This window comes from Diprion similis, chromosome 14 (assembly GCF_021155765.1).
Source record: "Diprion similis isolate iyDipSimi1 chromosome 14, iyDipSimi1.1, whole genome shotgun sequence".
NCBI lineage: Eukaryota > Metazoa > Arthropoda > Insecta > Hymenoptera > Diprionidae > Diprion > Diprion similis.
In genome coordinates, this window is record NC_060118.1 from 8,644,175 (window position 1) to 8,665,513 (window position 21,339).

General features: G+C 33.4%; 1 protein-coding gene across 2 annotated transcripts in view; it reads right to left on the reverse strand.

Moving 5' to 3' along the window:
• LOC124414716 (glutamate receptor ionotropic, kainate 2) overlaps positions 1-21,339 on the reverse strand; it is a 198,524-nt gene that overhangs the window by 108,634 nt on the left and 68,551 nt on the right. For both annotated transcript variants that reach the window (XM_046895743.1, XM_046895744.1), the window contains exon 2: positions 694-876. In XM_046895743.1, coding sequence (XP_046751699.1) covers positions 694-766 — 73 coding nt within the window. In that variant the 5' untranslated portion in view covers positions 767-876. The remainder of the gene's footprint in view (positions 1-693; positions 877-21,339) is intronic.

Here is a 21,339-nt window from a genome sequence, read left to right on the forward strand (position 1 = left end):
CTCAGACATCAATTCTGATTGACAAAAAACTTCGAATTGATGATAAAAAAAAAAATCTAGTAAATTTACTAGAAGCAATTTTTATCGGGATATTCTTTTTTGCAATAGTCAATTCAATATTGTCATATCAATATGCTGATCGCATATTTAAGGATACGAAGTTAAGGAAGCAAAATTTTTCAGTCAACACGAAGCAAATACTTTAATAAAGTCAAAAACGAATTTGCTGACATTTTTTTGTTTTTTTCTTTAAAAATTTCACAGTAATTTGAAATAATTATCAGTATACAAAAACGATGCCAATATTGTCCATTCTCAAATTTTTAAAGACATCTTCGCGTTAAGATAAAAAGTACAAAAATGTGACCATCTAGTTATAAAAGAAGTAACAAGTATCTAATTTTTCAGGAAAAATAATCGATTCGTTGATTGAAATCATTATACCTCAAAACTGCAATCGTATAAAAAAATTTTCATCGCAAAAACAGTATTGTGGAAATTTTTCTTGAGAGAGAATTTTCCGATCTTACGAAAGCAAGTTTGAAACAATCGCTTCCGAGTGTTCAGGGAACAGCGGAAACGTTTACGCATCAAGGGCGGAAGTCGGTGGGAAATTGCGATACAATGGCATCGGTGCGGAGGTGAAAGAAAGAAGCCGCTTCCGGTGAGAGGCGGTGGCCCTCAGACTCTTACCTATCCTAATGAAATCAGGAAGGGCACTGGCACAGGCGACGAAGACCGCCAACAGAAGCAGCCTTGTGGCCATTTCCGGTTCCGGAACGCCCCTCGCGCTTCCTTCCCCGCCCCCACCTTCTACTTCGACTTCACCTTGTTATCAAGTCCCCGAATAACGCCGAAACCCGGAATATCACGCCACTGGAACACAAAAAACGAACACAATGATTACATGATAAGGGTGCAAGGGTGTGATTGTTTATATGTATATATCGTCTTTGAAAGATTTGACGTCAACGATCTTAGAAGTATATGTAGTTTTTCGAAATTGCTTCTAGTTTTTTACTTTAGCGAGATTTTCATATGTGACTAAGAAAAGCAATTTTTAGATGAATAATTCGATTTCTTTTTCTAATATCTGAAGTTTAGTAAAAAAATATTATCGATAGCTTTAGCTATACTTTGGAACTTTATTTACACGAAGGTGAAAAAAATGTATACAATATAATACTTTGTTGTTTCCGCCATTAAAAAGTGGTCACCATAGGTTTCGTCGAACGGGGGGCTTAAGGGTGTTCCAAAAAAATAATTTTTTTTTCAAACGTGAATCAAAATTCCGGTAGAGCATATCAAATAGAACTTCTCAGCCAAATTTGTGTTCTTAATATTGATTTTTTCCATTTTCCATTTAAATAACAGGTAGAAGAAATTGTTGGATTTTTTTTCTCCTTAACGGCTTGACTTATAAACTATCTAAATACAGATTCTTACAGAAAATTCCTCGCTCTATAAAATAGTACTGAGATAGAATTTTCCTAACTCTAACCAATCGACAGATTTTCGTCCATAAACATTGAGTCATGTTGAATACGATACTACAATAATTATATTCGCAAATTCTACGTTCTCAAATACCAGAATTCGCAGAAAAAATCAGGGCAATAAAAACACAAATTTTACTTTGGGTTTTACATTCGTTATTCTAATTTCTTCGACGTTACTAACAAAAGAAAAAGTAGTTTTATTGGATGAGATTTGATTTTGTAGAAACCGGAAGGATATTTCGGATTTTAAGAAATATTATCTATTTTTTAAAACATTTATTGTAAATAACAATCAAAAGTCAACACAAACGATCATTCATTTATTTAAAAAAAATTTTATTCATCGAGTTTATATTCGAATAAATAACTTTTCATTCCATGCATCGAATAATAATAATAATCAAAATCTTCATTTGTCACTAACAAAGTTTGATGTTTATACAATCATTATTAACACCACGTATCCATTTTATTAGCTCACGAAATCTCTTAACGAACTTTCGATGAAGTAAAATTTTTATTTCGCCTTGCAATTCACAATTTCGTCGTCATTTTGTTGGATCAATTTTTTCTACAAATCTCTACATCAAATCAACAGTCCATCAAGTACATAATCACAGACACAAAGCGCGTATGAAAATCGATATACAAACGGACTTTTGAAGGAGACGAGAAGTACGTCTAAGGTAAACACTTTGAGCTCTTCGAGTATGTTTGTGTTCGTCTTACGAGAACTCGTCAGTCTTGATTTTGCGACGCGTCGGTGAGCACACGTGGAAAATTATCGTGAAGAAAAGTTTACGATAAGCTTGTGAACATTCGTTTAACTAAACTTGATATTTAATTAAATCGTTAATTTACAAAATTAAAGTTGACGGGATTATTAAGGATACAGATTGCAACAAATACATAACGGGCTAAAAATATGTTGTTAGTAAATCTTACACTTGTACAAATCATTTGTTTAATTAGATGTTCGGTTGAATACATCAAATTCTTACAAGATTCCCCCGAGAAAAAAAAAACTTAAAGAAATTAGAAGCAAGAGTCGTTTTACAATGGATGGTTGCTGAAGAATTTTTATACTTTACACCAGATTGTTGAGAATTTTTTCAAATTTTTCGCAAGAAATTTTTTTTCCTCTTCATTTTGCTGATAAAAAAAAATTGCTGATCGTAAAATGGTTGCGAAATGTTTTTGAAAAATTTCAAAAATCCAGTGTGACGTATGAAAATGTTTCAGCAATGATGTATGGTAAAATAATTGTGGCTTCTAATTTTTTTTAAACGTTTTTTTAACCAGAAAAAGCTTGAAAACAGTGCGAAGAAAAAATCTCACAGAATCTTTTCAGATTTTTAAATTGTGTCGATCAATAAGACGGTTTCGAAAAATTGTAGAAAATTTGAACCGTGTCGAAAAAATCTAAAAAAAATAAAAATAAAAAACTAGTGCTTTTCAAAGTGAGTTTATGAGAAGAATTTATCAGATTGGCATTCGAGGAAAAACGTGTCGGAATATTTCAACTTTCGAAAAAAATCCGAACTCTGATTTTTTTTTTTTTTTCAGTGAAAAGTGCAGTGAATAATAAATAGTTTCAGTGCTGTTCGTTCAATTTTTCACAGTGTCTGTGCAATTGAATATCACCGAGGATAAAACCGGAAACAGATGAATTCTGATCGTCATCAACCTTGAGGTAATTAGTTTTTAATATTCAGCCACTTTCGCGAATTGCAGCAATTATCGTAACTTCCAATAATTGCCTTTTCAAACGATTTTTAAAACTCGATTTTCCTTCTTTTGCTAGAAGAAAATTTTCACCGTTTGACTGAATCAAAATAAAGGGAAAGAGAAAAAAGAAAAATAAGTAAAAGAAATTTATTTCAAAGAACAATAAATTATGTTTGATTTTTGAAATTCTGATGCTGTAATCAAATTTATAACGGATCAGTTTTTTTTTTTTCTTCCATCACTTACGATAATTGACCTCTGATTTTGAGCAAAACCGAATCACTCATTTTTCTTTCTCGTTTTCTTTATTTTCTTTTATGAATTATTCGATTACTGACAGTAACATAAATTCCGGATTTGAGTATAAAATCCGTGAAACTGAAAATTCATGGTTGAATCCCATTAGATTGAAATGCGGTGGGTTTTGGTCGGTTGACTTCGGCAGCGTGATCTTAACGCTGGATTTCCTTGCACGATGCAGGCAACAAATTGCAATTGCGAATGGATAATCCTTCGGTAATCGGATTTATCGGGGTCTCGAATACAGAATCCAATTGCAAGTCACCGCGATTTCAGCCAAGTTCAGATGCGAATTGATTATTCGCGACCGATTGAGCAGAAAATTGTGGAAGAAAAATCCTATCCTTGATTTATTCGCGCGGACTGAAAATGTGTGCGGAAAAATTATTCAAATCTAAAATAAGTATCCCGAAAATATTCGACGAGGTGAAAATTGAATTGGAAAAGATTTTTCTCTCAGCTTATTATTCCGAAAGAAATTTTATAATAATACAACATTCGATGACATATTTTTCTCTCTATCAATTTCTCATCCAAGTAAATTAATTATTTACTAAAATTCGTGCTCGATGGTACTCTAAAATTATTTTTTTCACTCAGAGATCACTTTTTTTCACGAACTATTCTAATACTTACAAAATCTTTACTTACCGGAAGTAAATCGATTTTCAATACTTTTTTTGAATAAACAATTATGTTTTTCACGGTTTATATGTTCATGTTTTTTTTTTTTTTTTCTAATGTCTACATTTTTTTCCATTTTCTGAAATTTTTCTTGTCCTGATTTTTCTTTGGACACTTTTGAAAACTTGAAAACTTGAATTCGTGATAAGTTTCTCAAGTCAGAGTCAAGATTCATGAATATTAATATAATCGAGGATTTAAAAGGGAGTTCTATAAAAAAGAAATCGATTTCTTATCAATTTTAGGCTTAACCGACATCTTTGTGAACATTTTTTTTTTTTTTTTCTTTATTACAACTTTGGCAAACACATCGCCTACCAAATACCAAAAGTGTGTGTAAACAAAAAAAATTCAAGTATCGCTCTGAAACGTAAAAAAATGACTCCATAAATGAAGCTACATAAAAATGAAAATGAAAAATGAAAAATTGAATTTTAGGAAGAGAATTTTTTAAATGGTCAAAAATTTGTTTCATTCTCATTTGGTTACATTTGTGATGTTGAGAAATATTTTGTTTTTAAACACTTTTAGGCTTAGAATATGTTTACAAACCGATTAGCAAAAAAAAATTAAAAAAAACGAAATAATTATACAACCCCTTGGCCAGAATAAAGTCAAATTTCCAAAATTCTTCTTCCGCTTGCTAAGAATTATCAAAGTTTTAAGAGAAAAGTTTTTAACATCAGAATTCAAAGAATAGAATTTTCGTACGGTAGAAGCATAGAAAAAAAGAGAAAAAAAAAAAAACCAATCGAGATAAATTCTAGGATCAATACTTCGCTAAAACGATCAAAAGACTTTCAAGTTTCGAAATTTTAAAAAACTAACACACCACTCGTGTTCTCGAGAGAGATAGAGAGATAGGAGTATAAAAATTTTTCGATCTCTCTTCAACGATCCGCTCTAAAATTATAGTGAAAAAAAAAAAAAAAAAAAAAAATCCAGCATCGATTCTTCTCCAGTTAACAATAAACAAAAAAATCAACGAATCGAGACAACGGTTTCAAGAAAGAAATAAGAAAACTCGTCTCCCTTGAACCGCGGCGCGAGAGGGAAGAAAATTCCTGAAAATTTCTGTCGATGACGTCAGTCGTCGTCCCCGTTTCCCAAGATCCTGGAATTTCGCATCTCGTTTTCTCGAAGCCTCGGACCTATTATACATAAATCCTGGTTTCCACGCCGAAAATTTCACGTCGGGTGGATAAAATTTCGCACCGCCGAGGCGGAATGAAACAATTAGTGCCTCCTGGTCCGCCCGTCTCCTCTCATATAATTGACACGTCAGTCCCGGCGCCAAGGGCTGAATAAAACCGAGCCCATCCCACTATCTTCCCACTCGAACCCGGGATTCCCGTCGCGTACACGACCGCGGGTCCTTTCGACCAAGAGCAGAAGGACCGCGACGTAAAACGAAGCAGAAAAAAAAATAACCCTCAAATTTTATACGCCCCTATTCTCTAGCTTCGGACAAACTTCATTTTTTTTCACCAAGACCCGATTTTCTCGATGAGAAAACGGAAGAACTGAGGGTTGTTTGAATTTCGTTCGAAAAGATTTTTATCCCCTTTCGCGCCCTTTTTTCTCTGTGCTTTTGCGATTTTTCTTTTCTTCTTCTTTTTTTTTTTTTTTTTTGTTTCGTTCTTTTTTCTGCTTTTCGTCCTTCGGGACTCGTTTGATTTTAACGAATATTTGGATCGATGGTTTTCACGATTTTTTTTCTTTCTTGTCGTTATTCTTTGATTTGACTTTTTTGTTTTGTGCTTGTATAAGAGCGTATTTTTTTGTTTTTTTTACGCCGTAACGAGTTCGATGATACTGATGACAGGAAATGACTGAAGTGTGTGAAATTGTGTATGGAAAAGAAAAAAATATCAGATCATATAAGGGTTGGGAATATTTTTTAGTGAATCTGTATTTTCACTTTATTCGTTTGGAAATTTTTTTCTTTGCAATTTATTTTACTTGAAATTTTCTTGGATCGATTTGTTCGCGCGTGAAATTGAAGACTCGTACCGAGATGAATAATTTATCAGGATCAGGATGAGAGGTTTGAAGAATTCGAATAATTTTTAATAATAAAAGGTAGCTTGGAATAACAATCATTATGTTTGTTTATTTCGGATGTAAGAGTATCTTCATTTGTTGAAAGGTTGTCGGTAATTATGAGAAATGTTTAATTTAAAGTATAAATAATTGTTATGAATTGTAAATTATATTTTGGTTTTCTCTTACTCGAAATTATGATCATGTTTATTCATTTATTATGGAGAGAGAAACGAAATCGATGATATTCGGTTCTAAGTTTTATTATAATTATTTCGGAATAAAGATGGAGTAATTATTATTGGGATTCTCACTCGTTGCGTTCAATTTTCAAACTGCTTTGCTGAGGATTTAAATCATCGTAATAAAAAATTACAGTCTAGAATCCGGAATGAAAAACTTATCATTTTAACATCCGTTTTTGTCAGGGGAAGCAGAAAGATGAATTAAAAAAAATACACACGAACGAGCATAAACAGAAGAAGAGAGAAGTGGGAGAAGAAAAAAAAACGACAAAGTGGGGGTGGAAAAAAAAAGGAAAAAGAAGCGACAGATTGTCTGAGAAAACGAGTTACGCAAAGTTTTTCTATATCATCGTTGCAACACGCTGCATTATTATACACACACATATATTAATTAGATTTATTATTACGGTTTGCGTTATTTCAACTTATGTTTCTATACGATGCTTTGGTTACGTTTTATAAGTTTAAAGTTAGTCTAGGTTCTGAATTATCGAGAAAACTAATTGAAAAGAAAATTTTATTAATTTCATTTGAATTTAGGATTGTCCAATTGAATGTTCAAACAAATTCAAATTCCCATTCATCGAATATTTTTTAATCAGTATTTGATCAATTCGAAAAATACTCTGCACTGACCACACCTTCTTCGATAACCTAATTGTTTCAAAGTCGATTGGCGTTTACTCGATTATCTACAGAAATACGTTCGCTAAGTATATCCAATTCCACGCCAAAGTCTTGCAGGAAGTTACGCAGACTCGACTCGTAAGGGGACGAGCCAAAAAAAAGGGTTTTCTTAAGAATTTTTTCAATAAGTTTTAATTATCAACACATATTGATATGAGCTTTGTTGGGCTTAATAAATACACTCTCGAATTACATAAACAAAATTTTTTTACTGATTTTAATCACTTTTTATATCCGAAAATTGTGCTTGAAAATCAGTCTGAAAAACCTGAATGAGAAACCTGAAATAAAAAAAAATCGAACGGTTTTAAATCCAGCATATTAATGGCTTTGGAATGAATCATACATTTTTTGAAATTTTTATTTTAACTATATTTATTTTTTTTTTTTGCAAGAAAACGGCAAAAAAAGGCGGTCTTTATCAACTTTTCCGAAAAACGGCCGCCATTTTGTTCATTTTGCGAATATCAAAAATCGTATGATTCATTCCAAGGCCATTAATTAACATACTGAATCTAAAACCATTCGATTCTTTTTTTTTCAACCACGATTTTAGTGTATAAAAAGTGATTAAAATCGATAAAAAAAAATTTTTCATGTGATTCAAGAATCTATTTATTAACCCTAACAAACCCTATACCAATATTAACAGTTAAACTTTATTAAGAAAATTTTTCTGAAATAACCCTTTTTTTTTTGCTCTTCGGTTTTGTACATCCCTTAACGAACTGCGGCCGTTTCTCCGTAACTGCAGTTTTCGTGTGTGAGGATAAGAGTTCGATTAGCTTGTTTTTTCACCGAAGTCAAAAAATCGTGATGAAAAAGTATCAGAAGTTCAAGGGGTGGTAGTCAACGATTGTTTGGTTCAAGGGGATGGATTCCTGAATTCCCCTCGGACGAGCCAAAGTGACAAGGGGAATTCGGCACGCATCGACCTTCTCCTCGTCCTGGAGAGGCAAGGAAAGGATCATGGGAAGGCCCGATCCCCGCTGGCATTACGGGATAAAGTCATCCTCCAACAAGGATATCCATCCACGGAATTCTTCGGCCCCTCAGGAAGTTCGGAATGCCTAAAAGGACCGGCTTTTCTCTCGATTATATGTATATGGGAATCCCATGCGACGTCTGACCCTCGCCATTTTTGACTTTCCTCTAAATTTTTTCTACCCTTGTTCCAATTAAATCTGAAACAGGATCCCGTTTTTTTTTTTTTCTATATTTCTCACTCAACTAGTTTATCATTTTTGAATATTCAGATTTTGAACAGGACCTTTTTTAAAAAATTCACAAACATTGTAGTTTTTTTTTTATGTTTTTTTCGATTTCTCTTTGGTTTTTTTTTTTACGTATCTTTGATTTTTTTCCATCAACTAAAATGTTACTTCAGGGGTCTGAAAATTCCCGAAAATTTTTCCAAAAAACTTCTATTTTTCTTTGGGGTTGCTTTGAAGAAGATTTTTGTCCATTTATTTGGAACGAATTGGGAGGGTGGAGGGGGGGGGGGGGGTGAGCCAGCCGATTCAAAATACGAAAAAGTCGAGAACAAAAACCACTTTAAAAGTTTAAAGTGGTGTAAAAGAAGAGTCCTGTTTTTTTTTTTCTTTCTCTCTTACAACGGAAAAAAGTGAACGCAAAACGGCGGAAACGATTCGACAAAAGATTGGCAGAGAGGGAAAATTTTTTTTTTTTTTTCCTCAAATTGACGAGACAAAGAAATAAAATCCAGGCGATAAATACGTCCGGAAATTCCATCGCTGTATTTTTTCTTTTATTTATTTATTTATTTCCATTTTTTTTCTGTCAATCCTTTGTCGGATCGTTCGCGGAGTTTTGTTTTCACTTTTTTTCCCCTTTGAAAGAGAAAGAGAAGAAAAAAAGAAAAGAAAAGAACCGCGTGCCATTTTTTTTCGCCCCGCACTTTCAACGCACCTAAATACCGCCGACAATTTTTTCGCGCAAATATCTGTGCTCGCGTTTTTGCATAAAACCAACTGCCATTCTGCACTCGCCGCGGACGATTCAATTGCTCGTTTTTTTCATCGTAACTGGTACTTTTTTCGTTTTTTTTTTCATCTTCAACTCTCGTGGTTTGAATTCTACGCCCCTGCAACGACAACGCTCGCCTTTATTATTATTATTATTATTGTTATTTTCATTATTATTATTCAAATATACATGGTTACGGGCGTGTAATATCCATGCACAATGTAATATTTATAACGATGGTATAACAGGTGTACGAATTTCTATTTGTCACTTTACGGGAAATTTTTGGAATAATTTACTGGATGCGTTTTTTTTTTTTTTTTTTTTTTGAGAAATTTGAACCAAAGTTGCACGATTATTGCGAGAAATTTTTTTGGCTAAAAGAGAAGGAAAAAAAAAAAGAATAAAATTCAGATTGTTTGCTAAATTTGGGCTGAATACTTGTAAATAATTTCTTTTCATGAATTATTGCCTCAATTTTCAATATTTCTTTTGCTTTTTTCCTTCAACTCTTTTTAAGTTGCAAGGGCACATGAAAAAAGTTTTCTTTAACTCTTTTGTATCGTTAATAATATATTGAAATGATGTATTTGCATGGGAAAAAAAATTGTTAACGAACGAATCCACGGGGGATAATTTAAACTGCAGAAGCTGTGATGTTGAAGGATCGATCTATAAAGTTACGACACGTGGATGAGGCATTACATCCCAAAACAACCGACGTACGAATCTTACAATCAACGATTTTTTCCATTTTTAAACATGGTGCAGAGTGTACAAAAAAAAAAAAAAATATATATATATATATATATATATATATATTGTTCACCGAGTTTCAGATTTTTGGATCACAGGTTTGATTTTTACTGCCCTCAAAAATGCGAAGAAATAATTTTTGAATAAACAGCCACAATGGATTGGCTGAAAATTTTTCTTGTCAATTCTATGTTGAAAAAATAAGATTTTTGAGACGAAGATGAAAGTGGACGAGCTTTTGGTTTAGAAGTTCAAGGTGAAACGAGTAATTGAAAGATGTTTTTTTTTATACACTCTCTAGCACTTTTAAGAAGAAAAAATAAAAAATAATTAAACGCTTTCGAAACCAAAAAATTGTTGGAGTGAGGATAAAATTCCGAATTTGGAAAGTTTCGATAGAGCAAAATTTTCAAAATTAAGATATCCTTACACGTTGCAGTTTACTTAACGATTGGATGTAAAAAATGAAGAAAAAAAACGTAAAATTTCACGAAGTCAAAAATTCACGGAACTGAAAATTTTTTCATCATTCGTAATTTTCATGTTTCGGATATCTAAATTTTCTCACTTTCGGAACTTTGATGGTCGTTTTTGCGAATCATTCGAAACTTTGATGTTTCGTCAAAGTTTTTATTTCCACACTTCAAGTTTTGCAAAAAAAAAAAAAAAAAAAAAAAACAATAAAATAATAATCAGAAATTTTAAAATTCGGAATGTCAAACTGCACCAAATTTGAATCCCTTGAAATCAAAATCCTGCGACACATAATCATGTATAGAAAGGATTTTTATCTCATTGGGAAGGATACAGACAAGAAAAGTAAACAGGAAGTAAACGCCAGAGGATCATCCGAGCAAACTTACGTCTTCTGGCGAATCCTGAACAAGGAATAGGATCCCAAGTCTCGTGTTTGTTCTACGCCGGCGTTTTCGGCTCACTGAACCCACCGCACGCGGTTGAAACGTGACTCTGGATTTCATTCTCTGCATTCTGGGTATTAAACGCTGTGCAATACGCGAGAAGAGAGGAGCTGCTTTTGCTGCTGCTGTGCTATGAAAAAACAAACCGGAGGAAAAATTTCACCCCTTTATATTTTACCCCATTTTCACCCCCCACCCCACCTCCCACCCCCTGAATATTCATGAATGAAGCCCCGGAAACTCCCCCGAGTCTGCATTGTCGGCACGATATAACCGCCATCAGCTCATCCTTGTGGCTAAAACCATTCCCTCCCTCAGGATAAATCCTGCTCGGATGAAAACTGACAAAAATCGGGTCGAATTGCGGTAATTAGTTTTTTTTTTTTTTGCACACGTCAAGAGCAGCCTCGAACATCAACGATTTATTGGAGGCCATTCATTAATTACTTAAAGATGATTTTAGCCATTTTTAACCCTCCTACCCCCATCTAAGAACACATAATATTTATTAGACACCTCCTCCCACTTTTTACGTAAGATTTTACTGATAATTTTCATTTACAAGCTTCAGAGTGTGCATAAGAAACAAAAGTTTTCTGCAATAACAATATATAGATCAAATTGTATATAAAAAATGAAAAAGTAGTTTTCATAGAATGACTTTTAACCCCCCTACCCGTGGGACCCTTGCGTAATTAATGAATGGCCCGTTGCGGAGTGCAGGTGATCGGTAGAGTTCTTCTTTACCGACATATATTGGAAAAAAGTTGACTTGTTTCAACAAAATGGAAAAGGTACCGAAAATATTGAATATTTTTTGACAATGATAATTTAATCACAGCGAATTAGAATTGGAAAATTTTTAAAAGTTTTGTCTTAGATTTTATTCGAAAACATGATAATTAATGAAAATTTTCCGAAAATTCAAAGTTGAGAAAATTAGTATCGTAGTTATAGATAGATTCTAGTTTTCGGTTTATGTTATTATATCTGATCAATAAAACGTAAATCGAATTTTTATTGAAATGTTTTAAGGAGGTTTAAAAAAAATTACGTGACATCAAATCACAGAAGATCTATAGATTTTCGAAGATCGAAACATTTTGGCGAAATAATTGAGTTTGATTTGAATTGTAAAAAAAAGATTCTAAAAGATAATTCACGATATGCTTGAAGAGTAAGGAAATTTTTCAGAAATATTCGTAGGAGAAAAGAATTATTCTTGATTCCTCGAAAATTTAAAGTGGATAGAAATTTTGAAAAAAAAAAAAAAAAAAAAAAAAATTTCACTCCGCCATCTCACCGCTGAAAAATTGTTTGCAATATTTTTATTTTGAAGAGATGAATAAACAGAAGTTTAAAAAAAAAATGTAGAAGCGACGTATAAAATATTGTGGAAAGAAGAAAAAAGAAAAATAAGGAGCGAAAAAAAGAAAGATTGAAAAAACGGGAAAAATTCTAAAAGGAACTTTTTAAGCCGGATAAAACTGACCGATTCTATAGCGCAAATCCCTCTCCGTTTATAAGCCGGGATGAAGTATGAATGTGCAGGTATAACATGTGCCGTTATATGCACCCATAGATATTATTTGTACGTACTTTTTACAAAGCATGCACATGTCTATGGGGCATTCCGTGTCAAATTAGCGGCCGATGTACATCACCTTCTTCGATTTCGATGACTTTTTAGCATGATGTTCTTACCGATTTAAAAGAGCCTCGGAAATTCTTAGACGTTTTTTTATCCACCGGTGAAATTTGGAAAAAAATTGCAATACCATTTGCAGAAAGGCAATTTCAGATAGATTTTGTATGATTTGAAAGGTGACTTTTAAACAGCACACGATAATTAGATCGCAATATTTAATATTACTTTCGCAAGTTTTTAGTTTTTCATCCGTGTCATTTTTATATTTTTTATTTTTCTATTCCCCGATCTAAATAAATCACTAAAACATAAAAATAATGAAATTCTGCAAACTATTTAACAATCTATTAAAAAAATAATAATAATAACAATAATTCCGATGTGAAAAAACTAAATACTTGCGATTCGATAGTGAATATTTTTGAATTTTTGAAAAATCTTGAAAAATCACGTTTCCGAAATTCATTTTCTGATTTTCTATAAATTTCACCAGTGGCTAGAAGAAAAAATATGACAAAATTCTCGAGACACTTTTGAGTCGGCAAAAAAGTCACACTGAAAAATTATTAAAATCCAAGGGGGGTAGGGTACGTGGGCTCCTAATTTAACGTGGAATACCCCATATAAATATAAAAGTATAAAATATTTCTCTACCGGATCCCTATGTGGAGGTATGTACATATAGGTCTATAGGTATACACACGTATAATCGAAAACGGAAGGAAGTATTTGAAGTGTATATATATATCTACTATATATAATATATATGGGGTATTCCACGCCAATTTGACCAGTATTAAGCCCCGACCATCTCAAAATCATTTCATGTTTTTTTTTTTCTAACATTCTAATCGGTAAAAAACGTGACCTGAATTTTTTTCAAATTTTTTGTTATTAAACCGCTTATTTTTCATAAATATTTGAAGTCGACTGCGAATGCCCATTTTTTTTGAATTTGAAATAATTCTCCAAAATTTTGAGATGATTTTGGGTTTAAAATTTTTTTAAATTCTGAATTGGGTAACCCCGGGAGGGGGGGGGGGGGAGTGTTTTCTGTTATGCATTGGATTTTTAAGAATTTTTTCAAATTTTTAAAAACGGGAATTCGCAATCGACTTTGAATATTTATGTAATAAAAATAAACGCTTTTACAAAAAACAAATTTGAAAAAAAAAAATCAGGTCACGTTTTTCACCGAGTAGAATGTTAGGAAAAAATGTGAAATGATTTTGAGATGATCGGGGTTGAACACTGGTCGAATTGCCGTGGAATACCCCATATATATATTCGTATATATTTTTCTATTTACTCACATTTACTATTTTCTTGGAGAAATACAATATTATCGGTGTGTTTCTTTCCATTCCTGTTTATATAGGATATCAACCGCTTGATGCTACGATATATTATATCCCTTCGGAAATAGAAATTCTCTAAGATGACTTCTATACCCTATCCGTGGCAAATTGATGTTTGCCAATTTTCTTTCCCTATGTTTCATCCGCGTTTCTGCCGCCCCGTTGACAGCTCGTGCAATGTACGTAATAATACATATCAGTTATTACTTCGCAAAATTTATTGTTTTAGGAATTTATCGTGGAAAATTTAACAGTTTTACTGTGCAACGATGAAACTTGAGAGTTGGAAATATTTTTATTTTTTCTAACAAGATTTCGAGAAATTTTAATTCACTTATATTTATTCTTGTTTCTTCGTATTAAAATCGTATTTTATCTTTCCTGAATCGATTTACGATAACTCTCTTGAAATGGATTCGTGTTGATATTTTTTTTCTAGATGAAAAAAAGGATAATAAAAAAAAAAGATCTCGAACTAGATCATCTTAACGATCAATACAAAATTCCTGCGCATAAAAAAAAAAATAAAATAAATAAAAAAAAAGTGTCCCATCACGATTTTTAAAGTTACGTAAAAATTTTTTTTCGTGTAAAAATCAAATGGAATGATTTCGTATGAAGGCTTTTGTCATGAAATCGTGAAAAAATTCACTACTTTCAAATGTCGTTCTAATAATCGATGTGTTTTCGTTTTTTTTTTTCATCTTTATGCAAATGAATATCGAGAAAAAATTAAGAAGAAAAAAAATTTCGCGCCAAATTTCCTTATTCAAAGGTTGAGGAATTCGTCTGTAATATTTTTCACCCCCTTTTTCATCCACACGACGAACCGAGGTGTGAAAACTGATGAATAATACAGGCATAGAGATATATAATAGGATTGCTCGACGGTCGAATCTCTCGGGATTGAAATGCCGCTTACAGGTTCTATCTAAAAGTTGGGAAAAAAGTTTTCCAGTTGGAGTGCAGAGAAATGTATAAATATTTCACACCCAATTAAAAAGTCTGCAGCTTTTGGTCTCGCAACACTTTGCCTGCATGTTACACACGCGCATATTCATAAGCAAATGAAAATTGTTGTTGTTTTTTGTTCTTTTTGTTATATTTATTTGTTATATCCATACAACTAAAAAGGTTGGTTGATTTTGTAGAGTGAAGATAATAAAATGTATTATAAATGAATTTTCTCGAGTAAAGTTTCTACAAAATTTATTCATGAATTGATTTTTCTTTCTTTTTCTTGATGAATTGAAAAAAGTTAAAATAACGATAATATCAGGTCTAGTTTATGATAAACTTTGAAAGATTATTACTATTTTTCGAATGGGATGGTAAAAATTGACAAAATTTATCTATCGACTAAACAATTCTGACTAACAAAGAGAAACGACAATCTTAAAAAAAAAACTTGGTACGATTTTTGGAAAAATTTGAAAATAATTTTGGTTTCGAAGGTCACTCGGTGATAAAAATCTATGGAGATTATCCGTGAGATGCGCAGAGAGATGTAAGACAAAATGGCGAATAAGAGCGAAGGATAAAAAGGCGGCTAGACCCAGGCAAAGTCGTAAAACTGTGTAGCCGACGCCTCTTGCTGGGAATAAAGTATATTCTTTACTTTTTCACGAGCACATACACGCGCCACTGACACACCCATGGAGGGGGGAGGAAAAATTCCGGGATATATGTGCGCCCGAATTGCAGGGATGAGTAAAAAACTGCGTGTGTAAGTAAGGATCCAGGATCCACGCGGTACTTCAATCACTCTGATGGAATAATTCGGTTTTATATCCACCACTGACTGCATGGCTGTACTGATCTGCTAGGAAATTGAATTTTTTCCCACACCCTTTCCTTTTTACCTACTTCAACCACTATTTTTCTTCATTTGCCACTTGCGTTGGTCTGTAGGATGACCGATTTCACTCAAATTGGCCGATTAAACTCTCGAGGCATGAAGTATAATTTTAACCTAAAAAAGCGAAGGGATGAAAGAGAAAGTCAATCGCTTTATCGTATTTTGGATATTATATTTTGAATAAAAATTACGGAGGTCAAAATTTTTTAGATAATGAGATTGTAATTTATTTATTGTCCTTGTTGATTGATTGATTATTTAAAAAGATGATCAATTCAAACAACCGAATAATCAATTTAATTGAAAAAACTGGCAGATCAAAATTTCGGTAAAACTATTGATGAATAAATTAAAAGAATAACAATTAGTCAAAATCTACGATCAAGATGATAGAATCCTAAGTAAAAACATCCTTCAACTATTTTCTTTTCGATCCAATCGATAAACATCCCTTTTTACAACAACAAAAATTTATGTAAATCACAATCGTCAAAGCATATAAATAAATTCAAAACATGCCGATTAAAAAAAGTTGACGTGATCAGTTTGTGAACTGGATTTAAGAAAAAAAAGTCATCAGAATTTTTGTCGTGTCTATAAATTTTTCAACACACACACACACACACACACACATTTTTTGCCGGAAGAAAATTAAGGGGAATAAATATTTGGTCGGATTTATCTCTTTCCTTTTCCACCTAACGCAGCGTCGCGTTGTCGTGTTGAATGGAAATCAGCCAGCTAGTTTAAACATATACTCGCCCCCTCGAATCGAGAGCTTTTCTATTTTCAGACGTCAATTCGACTCTTCGGCCGCTGATCCTGGGGATCGTGGAGGCTGCCGGAAAGCCGGGACTTTGTCTGCTGGATGAAAATAAACGTTGAAAATTCTCGCATCGAGATTGGCTCGCCTCTCGACTTGCATATCTGTCAATCCCACCGGCACGGCGTCTGCAATATACGTCTACATTATGGGCATACCTGTTTCGTATTAAATTGATTCACCTGTCGTAGACACTTTCGGACAAGTTTTGCACAACTTTGACATCTGTCAAACACACGAGAAGCTTGACGCGCGAACCTCGTGATCGCAGCTTCGACGAGGAGGGAATCGCATGAATATACAAAATCGATCATTTATCTTTACAGGATAATTAATTATTTACTGACTTTTGAAGAGGTTTCAATTTTTTTTTTTTTTTTTTTCTTTTTTTCTTCTTTCATCTTGCATCAATGGAGATAAAGAAACGATCGCAAAATATTTATACACAAGATTTTTGAAGTCACAGGTGAATGAATTTTCGATTGTTTCTTTCTTTTCTGTCGTTGTTCTCGAATTTCGATCAACAGATCAATTTCAAGTGTTCGAATCAGGATCAAATTTTCGTCATTAAAACCAAAATATTTTCCTTCCGGTGTTTCTCGGCTTTAACAAGCTTCGGAAATATTCTGAATATTATAAACTCTTCCAACACCGTTAGTGCAGCTCGTATATATCCTAGATACGATGGAATAAAAGCGAGCAAGGAAAGCTTTGCCGGAGCTTTTCGAAGCCAGGGAAGCTTTCGCAAAATTGCTGCTACCTCTACCGCCTTTTTCACGAAGAAAACACGCGATGGCCCGACATTTTTCACTCCAGGAGTGCGCTTGCTATTCCTACGTCGAAACGTACCTCATACCTTGTACCACCCCCATGGATATAAATATACACGCCGCTTTGTACTTGTAAGTTTGTGTACCTGCTGCAGCGACCGAAGCTGAAGCTGAAGCAGAAGCTGAAGCTGCTGCTGATACTCGAGGGCTAGACTCTAGCTTGAGCTATTTTATTCCCTGCAGCTATGCAGGAACGTGTTGCCGACGAATAACGACAAGGGACCTAGAGTCGAGCTGTTTTACCGCGGTTTTCATCCCCCTGCCGAATACAAATGCACTTCTCTGCTTATTTAACCTCCGGCTCTCAACTTCGATCTTTTATTTCATTCGTTTGTAACTTGTCGCATAAAAATTGCCCAAAACACCATGAAATTTTTGAGAAAATCTTTTAAGCATACCGTATGAAAGTGTACGAAAATCCGTGAAAAAAAACTTGAAACCCCATAAGAATTGATGAAACACCATAAAAATTCCGTAAAACCCCATAAAAATTATGAAAAACCCCATAAGATTTTTGAAAACCCCATAAAAATTATTATCGATACTCGGTAAAAATTTCTCTTTCTTCACGAAAAATACTTACGGAACAAATTCCTGCAGTTCAATTTCCCATTCTTCATTTTGATTTTTTTCTATTTCAGAGCGAAACTTGAATTTCTTTTTATACGCCCTTTCGGTGTTAGTACATTAAAAAGAAATTTTTTACACATCTTTTCGTTTTAAGCGATTCTAAGTTGAATAGCAGGAAAAAAAAATTTTTTTCACACACCGTTTTTGGCATTTGGCACGCAATATATTTTCTAACAATATTTCAACTCACAGATATCCGCTGAAGAGGACAGAACAAAAATTATAATTATACAAATAACGTTAAACTTCAATGAAATGCTGTGACGAAAAATAAAATCTTATTGAACAATAAAATCTCGGGAAATCAGCTGCGTTTAATTAAATTTTCAAGTTCGGTTGAAATACTTATATGCGAACCACTTCACCCGTTTGTTGCTGCATACCTGTAAACGAGAATGTTCTACTAATTTGAATTCTTGATGGCAGCCGCGACGAGGTTGCCCGCCTTTCTCCTATATATTATCTAGTTTCAGAAGCGTATGATAATATATATTACACCGCACGTTCATCACGAGGTAACAACTTCTCGTATAACATAAACTATATTAAAAATATCTGCATAACCAATGACACCAACTTTTTTCATTCAATAACTTTCCCCATAGCCGTGTAACATTTACATATTCATTTCAAGTTTTCAATCATCTCTATTTTTCCATTTCATTCTATACTCTTTACATGTTTTTGGGGTGATTTTTTTTTTTTTTTTTTGTACGTATATTTTCTTCGAAGGAAAACGAAAAGTTTAGCATCGTATTTGGTTTTGTTGAGAATTTCTAGTTTCGTTTTTTTTTTATGGATGAAAAATGGAAGAAGAAAAAAGGGGATCAAAATTTAACCCCGTCTACAGCAGGGGCGGCTTATTCTACGTTCAGTCAGGTTAGGTTAGGTTAGGTTAGGTTCTTATCTTTTTTTCTACGGGAAACGAAAAGTTCAACGTCGTGTTTCGTTTTGTTGAGAATTTCTAGGTTCGTTTTTGTTGTGGATGAAAAATGGAAGAAGAAAAAAGGATATCAAAATTTCATCACGTCTACAGCAGGGGTGGTTTATTCTAGGTTCGGAATAATTTATTACGAACCCGTTGCAGGCTGCACGTAGAGAACAACGCGATTTTAAATTTTAGTCAAGGGGTGTTTTCCCCTCACATCAGCTTCTCTTTTCAGAAGAGCTACTCGTTATGTAACCGCGGGCGAACAGCTTATGCATACAAAATTCAACCCTCAACGCGCCACCCTTTCGAAATTATTGGCCGAACTTATAAAAAAACTCGGTTCAGAGTGAAAGGGAGAAACGTTTCGTACTTACTTTTATTTATTTCTTCCACTTTTCGTTTAACGACGACAAAAAATGGCAGTTATTATATTGACGCCAGTGGTGCTTTACATTAAATATTCTTATTAAAATTCTCTCAATCGTTTTGTTCAATTAACCTTTTTTTTTTCTTCATATAGTACTGAAATCATTGTCCTAGAAACTTTGAATTCATCTCGTGCCATTAATTCTGCTCATACCAAAGCATTTAATCGTATCGAAAGAAACTTTATTGTGAAATATAAATTCAATGGAAAAATTTTTGAAATTTATTTTAGAACGGTGGATTTTATCGAGTATCGATATTTCGACTGTGGGAAAAAAAAATTCAAAATAAGAATTTTTCCACTACGAATAATAATAATCAAAGCTCGGTGATGTAGAAATGAAGTAAAAAATTCTTTTCTTTCGAACGTATCATGTAAAAACGTGTTGATAAAAAATTAGAGCAAAGAGAATTGCGATCGTTGTGGAAAAATCGCGATCTACAAACGTGCCAAATCCGGAATCTGTCGTCTGCAAATCTACCTGTCTGCAAGGCAGGTGCAGGTGGTTTACATTTTGGCAAAAAACAAGATCCGTAAAGTATCAGCGCGAACCCCATGAGCAAGGTGTACATACGTGTGTACACACATACCTTGGTATTAAACAAGGAAGTCGTTCGCTGTGGGATTTACAGGCGTTATAAACCCTTCGGAGGCAGCGGAGTTACCTGCAGCCTGCAGACCGAGCTATTATGCCACGTGAAGTTGCCTTATCTGAATCACAAATGAAACTTCATACGTACAGTTTATATGTTGGCTCGAGTTAATGCATGTATCTATTCATATATATATATATGTATTAGGGTGGCGCAAAAAAACCGACTGTTTTTTGTTTTTTTGAGTGTCGTGTGACAAAATGTTAGTTTTTGATATTTTAAGAGCCCACTCCAAAGGACAGTTCAAAAAAAAAAATTTTAAGAGGTCGCTCCACATTTTTTAAAACATTATAATCTTTTTTCAATTTTTTGGTGCATTTCTTTAGATCTTTTCGAGCGACTTTTTAATATTCATATTCATTGAGGTCGTTTGTTGATTTTTTATCTCGAATAACTTTCGGAAGAAGTAGATTTATAAAAAAATGACGAGAGATCTTTTTTGTAGTCTTAAATGTCGGAAAATTTGAAAACCAAGTGCAAGGATACGGGATCTTGAATGTGAACGACGTTAAACGGGATGCGGTTTCTTTTCGATTTAAGGTTATATCGAATTTGAATTATGATCTGATAAGTAAGAGGAAGAGAAACGAAAAGAGGTGTGAAAAAAGTTTGGAAAAGTGGAAAGTGAAAGAAACTGTGACGATAGAAGCAAACTTTTATTTGCAGTGGGGTTGAAGTTCCAAATTTGAAAGAATTCGAACGCGCCTAATTTATTTTGGGGCGAAAATTGAATTATTAAAATTAAACTTTGAAAAAACAACAAATTTTCGAATGCTCGAGATGAAAAAATTCGGAATTCGGGGCTTTCGGATCTTTCGAAATTCGGATTTTCAACCCCCTCCCCTTCTCATCTCTACATGCCCTTCTAATTCGTTTTTGTCTTCTTCTTTTCTCTTCATTCTTCACTTCTCCTTTCTCTCAACTTTTCTTTTCCTCTCTTTCCCATGATTTCGTATCTTTTCCTTATTCATTACAACACATTTGTGTGCATAATACGAACGTCTATTAGAAACTTTGCGTATAATAATAATAATAATAACAATAATAATAATAGTAATAATAATGTGCAATAATATTTCTACACACAATTTTATTCACTTTATATCGCTTTCGTATCCGTTGATGCGTTAATAAACGTCGGTGAAAGGGAGGCAGGAAGAAAGTTTCTTTTCCAATACAACCGAGAAATATATTGCTGGCTTGTCGAATATATATTTGAATTTTTATTCTCATTCGTATTGTCGCATCCTCCGCTGCTCATTTATAATACCCGGGAGTTTTACGCAGAGAATAATATAGCTGTATACTCACATAATCGGGATTTGTGCAAGGA